The 22,357-nt window shown below is 32.9% G+C and overlaps 2 protein-coding genes and 1 pseudogene across 5 annotated transcripts in view; 2 read left to right on the top strand and 1 right to left on the bottom strand.

The window, feature by feature from the left end:
- LOC126702955 (aspartyl protease APCB1) overlaps nucleotides 1-22,357 on the bottom strand; it is a 68,695-nt gene that overhangs the window by 17,623 nt on the left and 28,715 nt on the right. The window lies entirely within an intron of this gene.
- LOC126702958 (cytochrome P450 CYP736A12-like) lies at nucleotides 3,524-6,005 on the top strand. The gene is made up of 2 exons (XM_050401830.1): nucleotides 3,524-4,230; nucleotides 5,162-6,005. The coding sequence occupies exons 1-2, from the start codon at nucleotides 3,550-3,552 to the stop codon at nucleotides 5,984-5,986; spliced, it is 1,506 nt and encodes a 501-aa protein (XP_050257787.1). The 5' UTR covers nucleotides 3,524-3,549; the 3' UTR covers nucleotides 5,987-6,005.
- LOC126702710 (cytochrome P450 CYP736A12-like) lies at nucleotides 11,719-21,221 on the top strand (annotated as a pseudogene).

Raw genomic sequence — 22,357 nt, 5'->3', positions numbered from 1 at the left:
AATTGATCAAAACTAATGAAATAAAAACACAAATAAAACTCAAATTTAGCCCTAAATCACACATAATGAGACCTTTAAAACCACATAACTTTTACTTCAATTATTCACATGTGGGTCCCATAAAATAAATCTTAAATAGACAAATTTGCGAACTAGTATTAAATCAATCTTCCATGACTGCATCTCTCTCTCTCTCTCTCTCTCTCTCTCTCTACACGCATGCGTGCACACACACACAAAAGGCTTGAAGAGCATAAAGACATACCCACCTCCCCATCCCTCAACATACACCCATGCATGCAGAGTACACAACCCAATATTATTTCTACAAAACCAATACTCTCCGATTATTGTTCTCAGTTTAGCCAAAATTAGTAGAATCACACACCCCACCAAATTAGAAACAAAAATTTCAGCTCATTCCAAAATATCCAAAACTTGAAAAAAGGAAAAAGTACACAAAATCTCCATGTGATTTCTCTATAAAACAAGAAAGCCCCCAAAAGTTTTGAGTGTAATACTTAATCCACATTGGGTATTTTTTGTTTGTAAACCATTAATTGTGTCATACTTAACCCCCTAAGGTTTTTGAGTGTAACACAATTAACAATTTACACATTAAACAATACCATAGGAGGTTAAGTGTTACACCCAAAACCTCAATGAAATTCCATGTTTTAGGTGAACTCCACAAGGGGGGTTTGTGCATTTTTCCCAAAAACAAAACAAAACAAACTTGTCTTTCATGCTCTGTAGCTCCTTCATGATTTGCAGCCCCGTATGATGGGGTCTTTTCCTTTATTATCATTTGGCAATGTAATAGATGAATATGGTGGAAAAAGGTAATAGATGTATATCAATGTAATGGATTTGATAATTGGGATTTGGTTTTGACACTATGTATTGAAGCTCTTGATGTAATGAAAATGGAAATGAGTTAGTGTTAAGGAAAATGATCTTGACATTATGTAATGATTTGGTTTGTTAATTTGCCGACAATTCTTCATAATGACTTGAATATGAACCTCACTCAAGCAAAACTTCTCACTCGACACTTTGCTCAACCAACTTCGAGTGAACCTTATCTATTGGACATTCATTCCAATCAACTATTTCCCCTCCACGTGTGTTATTATTTTTTCCATCATTTGGAAACTCATTTAACTCAACACAATTCCTTGAAACACTTCTATGAATCTCACTTGCAATTAAATCATCATCAATTTGTGCTATATTAAAACAAGAATTTAAAAAAAAAAAATCAATAGCATATTATACGTTAAATGAAATATGGATTACAAATAAAATAAAAAATAATAGTACCTTCTTGAGGTAGTTCATTTAAGTCAAAGTAATTCAATGGAACAAGTTGATAAGTCTCACTTGCAACTAAATTGTCATCCATTTGTGCTACATTAAATGAAAAAAAATGATACAAATAAAATAAAATAATAGTTCATTCTTGAAGTAATTCATTTAAGTTAAAGCAATTCCTTTTAACAACTTGTTTAGTCTCACTTATAACTAAATTCTCATCCAACTAGACGAGTCTCAACTTGGTGCTATATTAAAACAAGATTAAAAAAATCCACATCATATTTTAGGATAAATGAAAAAAAAAATGATATAAATAAAAAAAGATTAAACTCATATTCAAATATATTTAAAAATAAATATGAATTTAATAAAATAAAATTATTGTACCTGACAAAATAATTGCTTAATCCTTCATTGAACATTTGAACTTTTCTTCATCTCTTTTTTTTTTTTTTTTTTTTTTCTTTTTGAAGTGGGATTGATAATGGTAAAGTGAATGAAAGTGAGTTTGATACTGGTAAAATGAAAGCAGATGAAGAGTAAAATATTGATAAAGTGAAATTGGGTGGGAAATAAAAAGTAAAATAGAGGAAAATGTGTTAAAGGTGTGTTAAAGGGAAATGGAGGGAAATGTGTTAAAGGTGTGTTAAAGGGGCATTTTTGTCCTATAATTACTGAAGAAACCAAGATACACGTTTTACACAAATCAAAGCTGAAATGTTAATTTTTGCCCATTTTCTATGCAGGTGGGACCCAGGGGCTGGTTCATTAATAGGTGTTGGCCAACACCTATTAACAAAACCTTGTGGGGATCTGAAAACAACAGATAGATAATTTAACACATATTTCATTCATGTGTTTTAACTTTATAATTTAATTTTTAAATTAATAAATCATGCTACTATTTTGAATCAAACTTTGTATCTCCTCCTTTAAATAGAAACTATTATTAAGATTTAATGGATATAATATAACAAATAATAATAAAATAGAATTCACAATAGTATTCCAAAAATTAACTAAAAACTTTTTTTTTTTTTGCACTTAATAATTCCCTTGACATACAAATTTAAAAATTATATGAGACACGTGGTTCAAAATTAAACTCAAATTTAGAATTTAATTAGATTTTTCTCAATTTTGACTATATATATAAATATATATATATATATGATTTAGAACCTAATTAAATTTAGACTCTTTGGTTTTTACACACAATAATTCACTTGCCACAAAAATTAAAAAATTAGATGAGACATGGCACAAATTGAACTTCAATTAAAATTTAATTTAGACTCTTTGGTTTTTGCACTTAATAATTCACTTTATACAAAAATTAAAAAATTAGATGAGACACATGACGCAAAAGTAGACATGATTTAAAATCTAATAGGATTTAGACTCTTTGGTTTTTGCATCCAATAATTTGTTTACCACAAAAATTAAAAAATTAGATAGAACATATGGCACAAAATTGAACTTCAATTAAAATTCAATTTAAAATCTGATTGAATTTAGACTCTCTGATTTTTATACCTAATAATTCATTTGACACACAAATTTAAAAATTGATAAAACATGTGGTGCAAAATAACTCTCTCTCTCTCTCTCTCTCTCTCTCTCTCTCTCTCTCTCTCTCTCTCTCTCTCTCTCAATTGGAGTCTCTCTACTAGTCAATTGGAGTTTTCCAAAATTGTTAACTCTAACTCATTTTCATCATACCTTTTTTGTACCCAACCAAAGTATCAGTCTAGCTTTTAAGTTGAAGTATAAATTATTTGGTCTACTGGCTGCTAGGAGACATTTTATCGTGAAACATATTTCCAAAATGGTCGGGGCCGGGTTTCAGTTAGAAATACTTCCTAGAGACGTGTTATCTTAGAAGCCGATGATGATTGATGACATTTAATGTCTCATTCAACGTCATGAAACACATTTTCTGCCCCAAAACTTGTGTCACGGTTTGGATTTTCAAAACTCAAAAGAATTGACATATGTCCAAAATGGTCGGGGGTTTCAGTTAGAAATACTTCCTAGAGACGTGTTATCTTAGAATTGGAATTGTAAACATTTTGACAAAACTGAGAAGCCGATGATGACATTTCATGTCTCATGCAACGTCATGAAACACATTTTCTGCCCCAAAACTTGTGTCACGGTTTGGATTTTCCAAACTCAAAAGAATTTATAATCCCCAGGCCCAAACACTCTTGCCCATTCCCAACAGTCCCAATGTATCCATTAACATTAACCATTCTCTTACTACTCCTTGGATCTGTATGGACATTCATACACATCCTATTACGCCCAAAAAATGAGCGTAAACTCCCACCAGGTCCTTGGGCCTTACCAATTATCGGTAACCTTCACATGCTAGGTGACCTCCCACACCGTGCCCTCCAAAGCTTAGCAAAAACATACGGACCTATCATGTCATTGCGGCTTGGTCATGTCCCAACTATTGTGGTCTCATCACCCCAAGCCGCTGAGCTATTTTTAAAGACCCATGATACCATTTTCGCTAGCCGACCTAAACTCCAATTCGCTAAGTACTTGGCTTATGGTAAGACGGGTTTGGTTTTCACCGAGTATGGTCCAGATTGGCGCAATGCTAGGAAAATATGTACGTTGCAACTTCTTACTGCTTCAAAAATTGAGTCATTTGCACCCATGAGGAAGGAGGAGGTAGGATCGTTGGTGCAGTCACTCAAAAACGCTGCGGCGGCGTATGAGGTTGTGGACCTTAGTAGAAAAGTTTGTGAACTTATCGAGGAAACCTCATGTAGAATGATATTTGACCGAAGTAGAGATGACAGATTTGGCTTGAAGGCGATTATTGAGGAGACCCTTTGCTTGGCGGGGGCTTTCAATCTAGCAGATTATATTCCTTACCTTGGGGCACTAGATCTACAGGTTTGTATTTGTTTCTATTTACTGAACTTTGTCCTCCATTTGGAAATCCCAGCCATTGTTTATTGCTCGTAGTATCTAAAAAGAAAAAATCAATACTTCTGACTTTTCTTTTTAGGCTTTACATTTCAAGTCAATTTCTGCGGCCACCGTAAAAATTCAGAATTTTCTCTGTAAGTAGTGTTGCCGATCCAAAAGTGTCACACAAAGCGGTTCATACTTCAAACTTCAAAGCAAAAGCCAAATCTCAAACTGGAAAGCTCATGAAAATCATAAAAAATAAGCACTGAATTAATTTTTTACAAGTCTTTAATCTTTACGATTTTTTTTATTGGCTAGCTCTTAATTGTTTCCCACTTCCATAGCCAAACTCTATTTGGGTTAATTATAAAGAACGATTTTCATTTAGAAATTCATACAAATTAGATTCATTAAACCTTGTGGAAATCTGAAAACAACAGATGGATAATTTAACACATATTTCATTCATGTGTTTTAACTTCATAATTTAATTTTTAAATTAATAAATCATGCTACTATTTTGAATCAAACTTTGTATCTCCTCCTTTAAATAGAAACTATTATTAAGATGTAATGGATATAATATAACAAATAATAATAAAATAGAATTCACAACACTATTCCAAAAATTAACTAAAAGCCATTTTTTTGGTTTGTTTGTTTGTTTTTTTATTTTTTGAATCAAACATTCAATTAAGGAATTGAGGTGGTTACAACTAGTATGAGGTGCTAAGGTAGCTCCATCCACAAATAATTACCACATCAATTAATTTGTTAGGTTTACTTTTAGTGAAATTGGTGAAACACTAACAAAACTCTTTCACTTTCAAACAAAAATATTTTCCTCAATTATTTACGTTTTGAGAAATGTTATTATTGACTTAGTGATTTTCTATCATTCAAATGCCCTCAGGGATTGACACGGCGAATGAAGAAGGTTAGCAGGGCTCTTGATATAGTCTTAGAGAATATCATCAAGGAGCATGAAAACATTCCAAGTGGTCAACAAGATCGTCAAATGGACTTTATAGACATGTTACTTTCTTTGATGAACCAACCCATGAATCCCCATGATGAGCATGCATACATATTGGATCGAGCAAAAATAAAGGCTATCATAATAGACATGATTTCAGCTGCATATGAGACTTCAGCTGCTACAATTGAGTGGACCTTTTCTGAACTCTTGAGGCATCCACGGGTGGTAAAACAAGTACAGGCAGAGCTGGAAGCTGTAGTAGGGATGAATAGGATGGTAGAGGAGACAGATTTGGCAAATTTAACATACTTGGATATGGTGGTGAAGGAAAGCTTAAGACTACATCCTATTGGACCATTACTAGTCCCACATGAATCCATGGAGGGCATTGAATTAAATGGATATTATGTCCCCAAGAAATCACGAATAATAATAAATGTTTGGGCTATTGGACGAGATCCTTATGTGTGGTCTAATAATGTGGAAGAATTTTATCCTGAAAGATTCATAAATAGTAATATAGACCTCAAGGGACGTGACTTTCAACTTATCCCATTTGGGTCCGGTCGAAGAGGGTGCCCTGGAATACATCTAGGTCTTACAACTATCAAATATATTCTAGCTCAATTATTGCATTGCTTTCACTGGGCCCTTCCTAGTGGCATGTTGCCTAATGACTTGGACATGACTGAGAAGTTTGGGCTATCAATGCGGAGAGCCAAGCACTTGTATGCTATGCCAACTTATCGCCTAAATTAAATATGTAATCCAATTGCTATATAATTAATAATCTTCGAAAAAAAATACTTATTAGAAGAAGTGTGCTCCTAGCATTCAAGTTTATGCTAGGCCACAAATATATTTTACTAACTTGTTGTTTTGGATTCAAATGTATTTTGTGCTCTTATAAATAGAATGTCACAAGCTAGGGATTTTGGCTCAATATATATACACACTCACACAAACATACAGGGTAAATTCCTAAAATAATTTGTAACATGTGCCTTTCTGAACATGGTGGCTTCAAAATAATTTCAAAGTTGAAATCAAGTCTTCAATACTGATCTTGAAATTATGTCTTCAAGACACATTTGCAATTACACTGCAAGACATGATTTCAACAATAGTATGGAAATCATATCTTAAAAAATAAAAAATAAAATAAAAAACACTCATTACACTCCTAGCTAAGGGTGTTCATGGTGTAGTTCGATGTGGTTTTGGGCTATTTTTAGCACCGCACTTTGTAACGTGACTTGACCAAAATCATAACCGCACTGCACCTCAATTTTGCAGTCATAAGTGTGGTGCGGTAAATAAAATGCTGTTTAAACGGTTTTTGACTGATATATTTTTTTAAATTTTGGACTTTTCTTGCCCAATTCAAAAATGATTTTTCTTTTGGTTTAGGCCAAGTTTTAAACTGTTGAATTAGTTTTTGTTTATTTTGGGTTGGCTTTTCCTAATCAACACCTATAACCATTGATAATTATTCATTTACACTAATAGACATTTGATACAATCCATATACAAGGCTCATTTATCTTCTTTTCCGTTTGATCCTCTTCTATTTGTGGTGTAAGTTTAATATTGTGATTAATTTTGCTTGAATAGAATGTATTTGATTAAGTTTTATTGATTTTTACAGCTATTCCTTGGATTTGAGATTTTTTTCCCTATTATTAAAACAGAAACGCATTGAGAAGTGGTTCATTGGTTGTGGTAGCAAAATTTGACATAACCCGTGAACTAGACACGGTAAGACATGAAATTAGCAGGTTATAAATTGAGGTTTAATGGGTTCGTGTTATATTCGGATTGACACGACTAACCCATTTAATAAACATGTCGGATTATATATATATATAGCATTACCCATATAAAAAGCAAGAAACTTAACCATGATCTATAATTTTATCAAGTGACGCATTAGTTCGAAAATTTCTTCATTTAATCTTCCACATCATCAAATTTTTTTCTATATGTCATCAAAGAATTACAATTATGCTGTGTTAATGGGCAAGGTTTTCAGACCCGGACCGTTCATTGAACCGTAAAAGGGAGAGGTTCAAAGTTTTTGAAGTCGAACCAAGGTCGAACCAGAATCGAACCGTGATGACGTCATAATTAATTTAATAATTATTTAAAATATAAATAAATATATTAAATTAGTAAAAATTGAAAAATTACATAAAAATTTATAGGAAAAAGTTGGGTCATTTGTAAATACTATTTTCTCTTAATTAAATTGTATTAAATTAATAATATTTAATACAAAATAATTAAAATAAATGCTTAAAATTTTGTAATATTGACTAAATTAGTACTTATAGAGATTCAAATATATCTTAATTTACGATAAATATGATATTTGTTAGATTTTTTCTTGTTATTTAAAATATTTTAAAACATTATATCTAAAAAATAATAAATAAATATCAAAAAAAGTTTTAAAAAATATAACTAAAAAATAATAAACTTAAACCTTTAATAAGTTGGATGTGCTGTGCCGACGGGTGAGTTTTTCCAAAACCCAATTCCGTCGGGTCGGTTCCGGGTTGGGCACAAACCCGACCCGGACCAACCCGTGGACAGCCCTAGTTTCGTGGTTGGGAAAACAAAATCTTAGGAAAGAGACAGCAGGTAAATTATGATTTATGAGGAAAGTTTGCGTACAATGAAACTGAAGCCAATACGATTGGTTGCTAAATTAACACGTGTTCAGCTGCAGTACATTTTTTTTAATTTTTGTGAGGAGTATCCGATCCTACCCCAGGCCCCAACAGGTAAGGTCCAAATATTTTGGCGATAAGAAGTGATAATCCACGTCAATATTTGTCAGTGCAGGACAAGTGGGAACTGACAATTCCTTACGCGTTTATCATTCGGACAAAAATTCTAAGTACATGTTGAATGTTGAATGTGTTTGGATGTAGCGTTTTGCGTTTCAAAATATGAGGTTTTGCATTTTTCTTTTCTTTTTTTTTTTGCAGGCATTTCAACTTTTACCGGACAAGTGCACTGTTGAGCACTATTGAGTGCTATTCATGCACTGTTAACGTACTGTTCACAAGACTTACAACCACTATATTCAAAAAATAAAAATAAAAATAAAAATGAGTCTTACGGTACTATTCATCCATTTAAAAATTATTTTACTACTGTATTTTCAGTTTTCAGTTTTCAGTAAAATAAACTGTATCCAAACGGACCCGTAGAATACTGTATTGTAGTTTGTGCCACAATTGCTCATGCAATGGATAAGTGATGGAGAAAAAGTTATAAGTTAATATAAAAATTACTCACCTTATGAAGGTCATTTCAAAATCATGTGTCCAAAAACGAGGTATGATCGTATCATAGTCTAAATTTTCCACTCTCAAAGAGTGCATATATAATCCTCAACACCTTCCAATCTCTGAAATTTTAACCTTTCCTCACCAACTCAATTTCCAAAATGTCTCCATTAAAAGTAGTCATTTTCCTGCTACTACTTAGATCCATATGGACATTCATACACATCCTATCATGCCCAAAAAATGAGTGTAAACTCTCTCCGGGTCCTTAGCCTTTACCAATTAATGGTTACCTTCACATGTTGGGTAGCTTCCCACATCATGCCCTCCAAAGCTTAGGTAGCATTTGGATCCGGCTTTTCCTGCGTCTGGCATTTCCTGCATTTTCTTCTTCTTCTTCTTCTTTTTTCACGTGTTTCAAAGGGGACAAGCACTGTTCATGTACTATTGAGTACAGTTCACATAGTGTTCACACAATGTCAATGCACTGTTCACGGGACCCACAACTATTTTATTCAGAAAAAAATATTAAAAATAAGTCCCACGACACTATTCACACATTTAAAAATTATTTTGCTACAGTATTTTCAGTTTTCAGTTTTTAGTTTTCAGTTTTCAGCAAAATAAGTTATATCTAAACATACCCTATGCCCAAAAACACACCCATCATGTCATTGCGGCTTGGCCATATCCCAACTATTGTGATCTCATCTTCCCAAGCTACTGAACTATTTTTAAAGACCCATGAGACCATTTTTGCTAGCCGACCTATATTCCAAGCCTCGAAGGTCATTGGTATGTCCAAAGGTATTGCTTTCACCGAGTATGGTCCACATTGGCGCAGCCATAGGGAACTAATTACGTTGGAACTTTTGAGTGCTTCAAAAATAGAGTCATTTTCACCTATAAGGAAGTAGGTGGTAGTCAAGGTTTTCAGACCCGGATCATTCATTGAACCGTAAAAGGGAGATGTTCAAGGTTTTTAAGGTCGAACCGAGGTTGAACCGGTGTCGAACCGTGATGACGTCATAATTAATTTAATAATTATTTAAATATAAATAAATATATTAAATTAGTATAAATAGAAAAATTAAATTAAATGACCCAATTAAATATAGAAATCTATCTTTCAAATATATTTTTTTATATCATAACTTTCATAGGACAAATAAGAAATATCATATCCTAAGCATACATTGTTTCTCAAAAAAAAAAAAAAAAAAATCCTAAGCATACATAGATATAATATTTCTTTATTTATTTATATGTTGATTAGATAAACTCGTGATAGTAATATTGTAATAATATAGGAATTAGAAGGGCACTTAGTAATTTTAAATTAAAATAATTATTTAACAATTATTATATACTTAATTGTATCCGTTGACTCACTATTTTTCCTTTACCATTCAAACTTTGCTACATTATAATTGTGACAAAAAAGTTGTGAAATATTTTGTAACACTATATTTTTTTCATTTTAAAAAAAATTATAAATATTAACAAAGTACTTATAATATTTTATTTGTTACTTATCAATCCATCAATAGTCACATTACAGGCTCAAAATTGCAAATCTATTGGCTCAAACATTTTGCCAATTTCAAAAATCAAAAGTTTTCTTGTTCCAATGCCAAGTCACGTGTAGTTGGAGGGGCTCTGGATTCTTCCAAGTCACGTGTAGGAGAGGGGCACTAGATTCTTCCAAGTCAAGTCACGTGAACCAATGCCATTGGAAACATAAAAAAGAAAAAAAGAATTCAAAACAAACCCAAACTGAGAGAAGGTGAGAAACCACAGCAGTCTCCACGGAAAGAAGAAAGAGAAGAAGGAGAAAAAGAAGAAAGAAGAAGAAATAGAAGCATAAGACGAAGATGAAGGCTATGACTAGCGATCTGTGTTTGGTTACTAACTTGCTGTTTCAACTTCGTGCAGCCCTTACTTTGTCATCTTCTTCTTCTCGGTTTTTTTTTCCCCCCCTCACAAATCTTTTGGTTCCAGATCTGAAAAGGTCCAATGCATGCAGGCCAAGTGGTCTGATCATGGTTCTAGAATTTAAAGCTAGTTTTTCTGTGTGTTTTTTTTTTAAGGTTTAGATTTAAAGGGAAGTAGGGAACCGTGAGAAGCGGTCTGATCACGATTCTCAAAACCATGAGGTCCGACCGCAGTTCACACAGGTCCCTGCTTTTTTCCCATAGAGCGGTTTTTGTTGCTAAAAGAACCGTAAAAATGAACGGTTCGAGATTTTTCCAATCGGACCGTATGGTCCGGTCCGGGTTTCAAAACCTTGGTGGTAGTATCACTGGTGCAGTCACTGAAAAAAGCCGCGACTGCCCATAAGGTTGAGGACCTTTGAGCATTCTCATCAAGTGTGCCAAATGCCAAATATTTGGCATTTGGCACACCAAACACCAAAAACAGCCCCTCATGAGGTGTGCTAAATGTCTCAAAATTATGAGACATATTACAGTACGCTCTCAAATATGAGAGAGTACAAACAGAAATGCTATAATTCTTTTGATTATTTTATTTACTTTTCTCTCTCTCTCCTCTCTGGTCTCCATCTCTCCGTTGCTCCCTAGTTCTTTCTCACTTTCATTTTTTTTATCTCTCACTCTCTTCCTCTCTCTCTGCATTTCGGTATTATTGCCACAGATCTGACCCGTCTCTGTGCCTCTTTCTCTCTCTCTCTTTTTTTTTTTTTCCTATCACTATCTCTTTCTCTCTTTCTTTTCCTGTCACGAAGAAGAAGGCGATTCCGATCTGAAGCAAAGCTCGCCGATTGAAGCTCGCCAATCTGAACCTCTGCTCACCCAGGGGTAGTCGCTAATCTTTGCTCGTCGTCCTCCACAGTCGTCGATCTTTGCTTCTTGTCACGAAGAAGAAGGCGATTTCGATCTAACGCAAAGCTCGCCGATTGAAGCTCGCCAATCTGAACCTCTGCTTGCCAATCTAAAGCTTTGCTCGCCCAGAGGCAGTCGCCGATCTTTGTTCGTCGTCCTCCACAACTCTCGCCGCCGATGGTTGGTTGAGTTTGGTCATTGATTGATCTGTTGGGTTGGGGTTTTGTTAAAGATTTTGAGTTTTTTTTTTTTTTTTTTTAATTTTGTTGAAGTTTTTGGATTTGAAATTTGTTGGAGGATCCAGTGATTGTGGTTGTAAGTTGTGGCGGTGGTTGTAGCGGTGGTTGTTGTTATGGCGGTGGTTGTTGTTATGGCGGTGGTTGTAGCGGTGGCTGTTGGTTCTTGGGTGGTGGTGACTGTCACTAGCTGTGCATTTGTATATTTGCTGGGTTTTGGGTAAATATATTATTTTAATGTGTAGTAAATATTATTTTAATATATAGAATTGAAGAATAAAACATCTGACAAATGAAATATTGTAAAATAATGTGCTAAAATAATAAAGTAGGTTTTTGGTGTGTCAAAATGGCATTTTTTATGAGAGAGCTTATGAGAATGCTCTTAGTGAGAAGGCGTGCCAACTCATGTCAATATTAATTTTGAAAATTTTTTAGTTATGCTTTGTTTATTACTAGTAAAAAATTATCCAAAGAGTTTTTTTAAGATTCAAGTACTTTTTTAAAAAAAGTTTTTCATATCCAAATAGATTTTTTTTTTCCTAGTAAACATTTATATTTAAAAAATGTTTAAAAGTATTTGAAATATGATTTATGATTGAAATTTTAATTCAACTAGAATAAGATACATTTTAAAGTATAGAGCAATAGAATCTAATTTATCAAAAACACAACTGTACAATTATAAATTTATCAACTAAGGTTAAAGGACATGCTTAGAAAAATAAAAAGGGTGTGCCTTCCATTTTATTAAGACCTTAACTTCAATTTTTAATTGATTTTGTTTGATATACTATTAAGTGATCATTTGCCTACAATTTCTTTTTTAACTTTTAGTCTTTATGTATAACTTTTTAAGATTTCACCTTTTTTTTTTTAATTATACTTATTATCACTTTTTCATGGTATAAATATACTTTAACAATCTTTCAATAAAAAAAAATATAAAAAATAAGTTGATGTCAAACGCACACTAGTATTAAGTGTATTAAGTTAAATTACTTAAGAAAAGAAAAAGTACAAAAAAGAAAAGTAAAAAACTAAATGTCAAGTGGGGGGCTATGATAATAGATGTGAATAATTGATGTAATAACTCATACTAAATAGGAAAGAGGAAAAGTACTCATGAAAAAAAAAAAAAAAGATAAAGTAGAAAATGTATATTCACTCTATTTGTTTTGGGAGACCGGGTCTTAATTTTGTCATTTCTTCTACTGATTTTAATAGACAAAGCATTTTATTGATCAATAGAATGGCCTTAATTTTTTTAAGACGGTTTTTTCATTAAAATGTGCATTATGTAAGACTGATAAATATATGTATTTATTAATTAAAAGAGGGGGTCTTTTTTTTTTTTTTTTTGGGAGCCTCAGGCCATTACCTTATTTGCCAATAGTGTTAAGCCAGCACTAAAAGTGACACTTATATTTAAGCTAGCTGCCTCCTTGTCCTTTAAAAGGAGGAAGTTGGCCATGGAAAGACAATTTTTTTGTTGGCAAAGAAACAATAGCAGTAGGAGAGAAGAAGATAGCAAAAGGTTTTTGTAAGGAAACACTTTGCAAAGCTACCCATTGTTTTCTTTGTAAAAGCTTTCTTAGGAGTAAAGGTTTCACCTAGGGGTGTCAAATGGGTGGGTTTGGGGTGGGCATAATTGAGTTGGGTACATAAAACTCATTTACCCATTTATTACTCATTTAACTAATTAATTCTAATCCAAACCCAACCCAACCCAACCCAACCCAGTTATTATGGGTAAACTCCAATCCACCAAATTACCCAATAATTAGAATTACCAAAATGCCCCTAAGACTTGAAAATGAACAAAGTACTCCTAAAATCCTTTAAAATTACCAAAATACCCCTTAAACTTAAAAAAATACCAAATATGCTCAAAAAGCACTAAACAATTGACCAAAATACCTTGAAAATTACCAAAATATCCGAAACCTAAAAAATGACCGAAATACCTCCAAAACCTTAAAAAATGACCAAAATATCCCCAAAACCTAAAAAATACCAAAAATGCCCCCTAAACCTAAAAACTCACCGAAATACCCCAAAACCTAAAAATTGACCAAAATAACTCATAAACCTTAAAATTGACCAAAACACCCCCGAAACCTAAAAAATAACCATAATACTCCCCAAACCTAGAAAATGACCAAAATACCCTTGAAACCTAAAAATTAACCAAAATACCACCTAAACCTAGAAAATGACCAAAATACCCCCGAAACCTAAAAAATGATCAAAACACCCCCGAAAACTAAAAATTAAACAAAATACCACCTAAACCTAGAAAATGACTAAAATTCCCCCTCAAAACCTTAAAAATGACCAAAATACCCCCCCGAAACCTAAACAATGACCAAAATACCCCCCTAAAACCTATAAAATGACCAAAATACCCCTGAAAGTTATAAAATGACAAAAATGCCCCTTAAACCTATAAGTTGATAAAACTACACCCTAAACCTAAAAAAATTACCGAAATACCTCCAAAATTTTAAAAAAGACCAAATTACCCCAAAACCTAAAAAATTACCAAAATAACCCCTAAAATCTAAAAAATGACCGAAATATCTCTGAAACCTAAAAAATGACTAAAAACCCTCCAAAGCCCAGAAAATTACTAAAATAGCCCCAAAATCTAAAATTTAACGAAACACCTCTAAAACCTAAAATATTACCGACATTTGCTCAGAACCTACAAAATGACCGAAATACTCTTAGAACCTTTATTTAACAAAAATACCCTCGAAACATCCAAAATACCCCAAGCCTCTATTTTGGTAATTTTAGAGGCTTCAGGGGTATTTTGTTCATCTTATAGGTTTAGTGATATTTTAGTCATTTTAGATATTTTGAGGGGTATTTTGGTCATTTTAGAGGTTTAGAGCTATTTTGGTTGTTTTAGAGGTGTTAGGGTATTTTTTGTAATTTTAAAGGTTTTAGATTATTTGTGGTCATTTTAGAGGTTTTGGGTGTATTTTGGTCATTTTAAAGGTTTAGGGGTATTTTTGTCATTTTATAGGTTTGAGGGTATTTTTCGATCAGTTTTTAGGTTTCAAGGGTATTTTGGTCATTTTTTAGGTTTAAGGGGCTATTTTGGTCATTTTAAGGTTTCGGGGGTATTTCAGTCATTTTTTAAGTTTTGGGGGTAATTTTGGTCATATTTAGGTTTTAGGGGTTGTAGGAGGCAAAATTTTAAGCCAATTATAAAATGCCACATCAAAATTTAGTGGCAAATTCTGAATTAATGTCATTAAATTATTTAAATCAAATGATGACATGTGTCATCCAAATTGATATTACATTGGCATATTGAAATTTGCCACGTGTCACTTGGCCCACAAGATAAAGATAAATTCCCTATTCAAAATTTATGGATAATTAGCTTTATTAAAATAAATAAAGATATAATTATTTATCTTTGTTGATTATTATCTCTATCAAAATATGATCTTTATCAAAATAGATAATAGAGATAATTATCTCTAAGCAAATTTGGGCCAATCAAGAGTCTACTACATCTTTTCAAGCATATCAATTCAAAGTGGAGTTTATCCTCTTAAATCACTATAAATAGAGGACATCTCCTCTCATTTTGAACACCAAGTTTTCAAGAGGCCCAAGCTTTGGAGAATTTCTGTCTCAAGAATCATTGAAGAACTTGAAGAATCTTCGAAGAACATTCGAAGGGCTTGAAGAACTTGAAGGACAACAAATATCTAACAAGCTCAAAGCTAGAGATTCGTTTTGAAGACCATTCAATCCACTTCCAACCAAATTGAAGAAAATATTGCATTCAAGTCAAGACCACAACGAAGATAGAATCAGAGGAGCACTTCTTGTAAAAGAGTTTTTTTTATAAAAAAAAAAATAAAAAAAAATAAAAAAAAAAAAAAAAAAAACAGAGATTGTACTCACTACTTGATTAATACAAAATTATATCTGTGGAACACATTTTTCCAATTTGTTTGATTTTCTTCAATTGAGAAATTTTGTGTTTACAGGGGTATTTTGGTCATTTTTTAGCATTCAGGGGTATTTTAGTCATTTTTAAGTTTAGGGGTATTTCAGTCATTTTGAGGTTCGGGGGTATTTTGGTCATTTTTTAGGTGTCAGGGGTATTTTGGTTATTTTTTATGTTTTAGTAGTATTTCTGTCATTTTAAGGTTTCAAGGGTATTTCATTTTAGGTTTCAGGATTATTTTGGTCAATTTTTAAGTTTTGTGGGTATTTTGGTCATTTTTTAGGTTTAAGGGGTATTTTGGTCTTTTTTTTGTTTCTAGGGCATTTCGGTCATTTTTGAGGTTTAGGGGGGTATTTTGGTTTCAATGGTATTTATGTCATTTTTTAGGTTTAGGGGGTATTTTGGTCATTTTGGAGGTTTCATGGATATTTTGGTCTTTTTAGTGGTTTTGGGCTATTTTAGAGTTAGGTAATTTGTAGAAATAATACTTGGGTCTAATTGGGTATCTAGTTAAAACCCAATTAGCATTAGTGTTAGTAGGGTTTTATTGGGTTAATATTCATTTAACCCAATTAAATGGGTAGGTTGGATGGACAAATGAGTATGGGTTGATTTTGCCACCTCTAGGATCACCGTAGTTTTTCTAAACCTATTCTAGGGATAAATTTCCCTTTTTAATTTGTAAATTTTTTTCTATTCTCAAGACATTTTTAACTAAAGTTAATGGTAATCTAAATGTGCTAGTAGTTTCAGTGTAGGTGTTCATTTCCTAAGACAACCCCTAAAACCATACTCCTACATACAGAGAGTGCGTAGCATGATTTTCTCTAAAAGATATGACTATCTTTTTTGTTTTTTGGTTGTTGTCGTTGTTTAAGCTGACTACTCCTTGTCTCAGAGGTTAAAGCTCATATTTTTCTCGAAATATTTGAGAATAGCTACCTACCCATGGTGAGTGTAGGTGCCCTTTTACCATGGGCAAGGGGCATGATTATTATAGTAAATTCTATTTAGTTGTGAACAACTATGACGACTCAATACCTCTTCCATTTACTCCAACAATTAACTTTAATGTGCAGTTTTGTTATAAATCCACACTCACTCGATAGCTACTAGACTTGATTAATGTTCAATGATAAAGTCATCAAATCAGTTATGTGACCCAATACTAATCTCATGCATTTGCAGGAGGAAGAGAAAAGCCTATTTTTACCTTTTTAGCTAGGCCAAATTTAGTACGTTAGTAACTTAGTATGTGATATATCATATATCATATTATTTATATAGGACAAAACGTTAGTGATTTCTTTTATAGGTAATTTTAGAGGTTTTAGACTGTTTACAACCATTTTAAAGGTTTTGGGTTTATTTGGGTCATTTCAAAGGTTTAGGGTTATTTTCATCACTTTGTAGATTTAAGGGTATTTTGGTCATTTTTTAGGTTTCAGGGTTATTTTGCTTACTTTTTAGGTTTAGGAGATATTTTGGTCATTTTATAGTTTTAGGGGGGTATTTTGGTCATTTTTAGGTTTCGGGGTTATTTTTGTCAATTTTTAGGCTTGTGAGTTATTTTGGTCATTTTTTAGGTTTCGGGGGTATTTTGGTCATTTTTTAGGTTTCAGGGTTATTTTGATTATTTTTTAGGCTTCGGGGTTGTTTTGGCCATTTTTTAGGTTTTGGAGGTATTTTGGTAAATTTTAGGTTTCGGGGATATTTTGGTCATTTTTTTGGATTTCAGGGGTGTTTTGGTAATTTTTAGGTTTCAGGGGTATTTTGGTCATCTTTTAGGTTTTGGGGGGAATTTTGGTCATTTTTTGCATTTCAGGGGTATTTTGGTCTTTTTTTTAGGTTTTTGGGGTATTTTGATCATTTTTTGGGTTTTGGGGGCATTTTGGTCATTTTCTTTGGAAAAAAAATTGGCCTTTGTCCTTTTAAAAAAAACGATCCAACATTTTGCCCTCTTTTCCAAATTAATTAGGAAAATGCCCCTCTTTTAAGACTCGATTTTTCAAAATCAAGTTAAGCCCTATAGTGGCGTTTTTAAGGAGCCTATAATGACGTTTTAAGGACCTATAATGGCGTTTTGTAACTCGATCTTCATGAAGTCGAGTTATAGGTAAAAAAAAGAAAAAACAATTGTATGTAACTCGACTTTATGGAGAATGAGTTAAAAAACACAACTATAGGTCCTTAAAACGTCACTATAGGCTTCTTAAAACACCACTATATGGCTCCAGAAATTTTTTTTTTTATAACTCGATTTTGAGAAAATCAAGTTTCAAAAGAAGGGCATTTCCCTAATTAGTTTGGGAAAGGGAACAAAATGCTGGAATTTTTTTTTTTAAAAGGGCATTTGCCCCTTTTTTTGGGTTTCAGGGGTATTTTGGTCATTTTGTAGGTTTCATGGTTATTTTGATAATTTTGAGGTTTTGGGGGTATTTTAGTCATTTATGGGTTTCAGGGGATATTTTGGTCATTTTGTAGGTTTAAGGGGTATTTTGGTCATTTTTAGGTTTTAGGTGTTATTTTGGTCATTTTTTAGGTTTAGGGGGTATTTTGGTAATTTTTTAGGTTTAGGGGGTATTTTAGAGTTAGGTGATTTGTAGAAATGATAATTGGATCATAATTGGGTTAATACTCATTTAACCTAATTAATAATTTGGAGGGTTTGGGTCTCATTTAAGTGGGTGGGTTTGGATGGGCAAGTGGGTATGGGTTGATTTTGCCACCACTAGATGTGAGGTGGCATGCTGTATTAGTTAACAGAAACAAAGGAGCAAAATAGATAGCAACATATACATACTCTATTCAGAACACATGTGGCAAAGGGAACTTCCTCCCATTCTTAGCAATACCTTGTATGACACATTTATTATCAATAAACTTTTTTCTACTGTTTATCATTAAACATTTTCTAAGATTTCCCCTAAATGTTTCTATATGATTTATTGAATAGTGATTAAATATTTAGAGAAATATACTATATCAGTTACTATTGCATTATAATTCTTATTTTTAGCTCACATTAAAAGAAAATACTTGTGATGTCTATACTTTGGAGCTCAAAATAGGTGAGAAACATAAGAATATTATATTTGATTCAGGAAAAATTTTGTTTCATTTAGTAGGTTGTGCATTTTTGGGTTTCTAATAAATTTTTCAACCCTTTTATATTCAACAATTCAGCCCTCAAGTTCAGTCCACCATTGTAATAAAGTTTTGAACAGCCTCATGTTTCTCACTTTTCTTTAGTTTGAGCTGTGAAAGAAGCAGCCATGGAAGCTCTCGGAGCTGGCTCCATTGTATTTTTTTTCACAACCAAAATACATAAACCCACTCCCAAACTTAACCACCACCGCAGCCAAAATCCAAAAAACTCACACCCAAAATCAATCACCGCCACCACTACAACCAAAATCTAGAAAATCATACCCAAAATCAACCACCACCACCAAACCCATAGAGAGAGAGAGAGAGAGAGAGAGAGAGAGAGAGAGAGAGAGAGAGAGAGAGAGAGAGAGAGAGAGAGAGAGAGAGAGAGAGAGAGAGAGTGAAAAAAAAAATTAAAAAAAAAAAGAGGAAAACAGAGGAGAAGCCCGGTGAAAAAAAGAAAAAAATAGAAAAGAGAGAGAAGAAATGAATAAGAGAAAAAGTGAAAAAAAAAAATGATAATAGAATAAAAATATATTATGTTATTTTTTTAAATGAATTGTTAACCATTGTCCTAAGAGCATCCGTTAGCATTTTCCAATTTTAAAATGCAAAACTTCATCCAGCATAAGGTAGTTGATTAGGACTAAAAACAATCCAAGTGATAATATGTTTGTAAATAAATCTAGCTATTAATATTCGCACTTGGTTCCAATAAATGCTTGTCTATATTATTTTATTTACTAAACAAGTCAAACCTAAGTCCAAATTTAAACTCAACAATTGAACAAGTCAAATTCAAAAATAATAAAATATTCGTGAACAAACTCATGAGTATGAGTTTTAGTATATATAATATTATATATACATATATAATTATATATTTATGTAAGTGTGTAAGTAAGTTTATAAGATATCAATTATTATTTGTAATTTATTAAGATATAAATAGTCTATTTTATAGAGTGTGTGCGTGTATGTATATATAATTTTTACAAATTTAAATTTGGGAAATCTAATTTTTAAAATTTCATATAAAAAATCATTTCTATCTAATTAACTTAATTGATATAATTTCAATTATAATTTAGTTATTAATTATTAGTATAGATTTACAAGGGTAGACAAATTTATTGGGAAAGAATAAATTAGCAAGTAACTCTTGAACAAACTTAAACTTGTTCGACCAAAAAAAATGTAATTAAGCTTGAATATGTAAATCTAAATTGGTGATTAGCTGATTTGTCTAATGTTAGAAATAAAATTAAATGAACCAATCTCAAAAGCTTGCTCTTATGAGGTACAATTAAAGTAAGTTTATTTAATTTTTTTATATATATTTATGTTTTATATATAATTGATGTGAAAATTTAGATTTTAAATTAAATTTGAAGTGAATCCATCTTTGCTTTTAAAGTTTAAGTTATTGAGTAATTCTTTTTTTTTTTTTTTTTATACAAGATATTTTTTATACAAAATAGAATTTCTACTCTGGCCTAATCTAAGTATATATGTGTGTGAAGCTCCCTCTTAGAGACTTGAACCCTGGCTCTTGCCCCCACACCCTACAAGCATTTATACTTGTGGAGTGACCACCGCACTAAAGGTGCGCGGTGGTAGTTATTGAGTAATTCTATTATCACGTCAAAACTGCAATAGTACTCTTGATAAATTAAATTTTATATATTGTTCTACATTTTAAAAGTTTGTTTTAAAAAGGGAAAATATTGATGGATTAAATTTAAATTTACAACTATATATATATATATATATATATATATATAACACTCGAATTGACAAATTACTGAATAAAAAAAAATGATATTTATTTCCAAATGCATTTATCAATCGATTAAGTAATGGAAATGTGACATTACAATTGATTAACCATTTATTGTCCTCAGGGATTGGAACGGCGCCTGAAGAATGTTCCTGAGGCTCTCGACAAAGTCTTCGACGCAATTATCTGAGAACATGAACAAGTTGACATTGGGCAACAAGGTCATCATAGGGACTTTGTGGTCACATTACTTTCCTTGATGAACCAACCCATGGATCCCCATGATGAGCAAAATTTACACAATTGACCGAGAGAGTATAAAGGCTATCATGTTGGACATGTTTGCGGGCGCATCAGACACTTCAAGTGCTGCAATTGAGTGGAGCCTCTCTGAGCTCTTGAGGCATCCCCGAGTAATGAAACATCTACAAGAAGAGCTATGAAGTATTGTTGGAATGAATAGAATGGTGGAGGAAACAGATTTGGAAAAGTTACCACGCTTGGATATAGTGATAAGAGAGAGTTTTAGACTACATCCTATTGCAATATTTCTAATCCCACATCAATCCATGAAGGACATTGAGATTAATGGATATTACATACCTAAGGGAACAGTCATTTTAATAAATTCTTGGGCTATTGGACGAGATCCTAATGTGTGGTCCAATAATATGTAAGAATTTTACCATAAAAGGATCAAAATAATAATATAGATATCAAGGGATGTGACTTCAAGTTTCTCCCATTTGGGTTTATAAATGTCAAATATATTGTAGCCCAGTTAGTGCCAGTGGCGGCTCCAAGATTTTTTTCTAGGGGGATCTATAATGGCGGAGCCAAAAATTTATTGGCGGAGGGTAGGCGCAAGTGAAAAAAATAAGATGATTAATTGTTATTTTTGGTTTTTCTATATATACAACTTCCAAATTCTAAACAATTATTAACAGTTTAAAGATCATTAAGAGTCTTAAGACAACAATCATTGGATGCATAAACAAATTGATGACGTCGAAAACCGTCACCAATGGGTCACACCGTACTCGCGACTCGAATCGAACCTGCACGACGAAACAAACAAAAGAATCCTTCAGAGAAGCACCGGTGTGGTGCCGGCCGAAGGCTCTCCGACGGTCAAGTTAGAATTCCTTTGTTTTACTTAGTGCGTTAGAGAGGGTTCATAAAAGCATACCTCGGTTTCTGTGGGTATTACGCCTTTTTATAGTGATAAGGGGTTGACTTTCCCTTTTTGGTTTCCACATCTTTTCAATGTGGGACTCTATTCCCAATTCTTCCAAACGTGGTGAGCAAGGATTCCCATTTCCGGATCATGGGCCCTCGCTGCGTCAGCAGTGATGGGCCTTCAAAGCTGGGACCATACTTACGCAGGCCCAAGAGACCCAATCCGTCAGGCCCATTAAGGTAAGCCCATCATGCCCAATATTTTATCATCTTCAGTTGCCCCCTTCACCCCAATGATCCGTCATCTTTAAGGACAAAGGATCAATGGGGTGACGGTCCTTATGTATGGCTATGACGGATTCATGCAGAATAGGATGACGGTCCCAGATGGATCAACTCGTCAAAGGAAGAATCATCAAGTTGACGGTTACATGACGGGTACAAATCTGTTGGTACGTACTGACAGGTTGTCAGCATTTATTAAGCATGCCACGTGTCACTCTCTGAATGGTCGTTGTATAGGATCGAAGCGTCGCTTCGTCTTCCGTGCACTTCCTATATATATAAGGCGCCTCACTCTTTCATTTTTCAATTTTCACTCAGAAAACATTTGTCAAAGCGAAGCCGTCAACCTTGTCAGAGAAATCCGTCGAGGACGAATATTTGCTGA

This window comes from Quercus robur, chromosome 10, assembly GCF_932294415.1.
Source record: "Quercus robur chromosome 10, dhQueRobu3.1, whole genome shotgun sequence".
In the NCBI taxonomy this organism is placed as follows: domain Eukaryota; kingdom Viridiplantae; phylum Streptophyta; class Magnoliopsida; order Fagales; family Fagaceae; genus Quercus; species Quercus robur.
The sequence above is the reverse complement of the archived record's forward strand: the minus strand, read 5'-3'. Positions and strand labels throughout refer to the sequence as shown.

Bases quoted from the DNA above. Each gene is read 5' to 3' on its own strand.
- LOC126702958 (XM_050401830.1), top strand. From the start codon at position 3,550: ATGTATCCATTAACATTAACCATTCTCTTACTACTCCTTGGATCTGTA. The intron at 4,231-5,161 runs GTTTGTATTTGT...AAATGCCCTCAG, and splicing joins TTGGGGCACTAGATCTACAG to GGATTGACACGGCGAATGAA.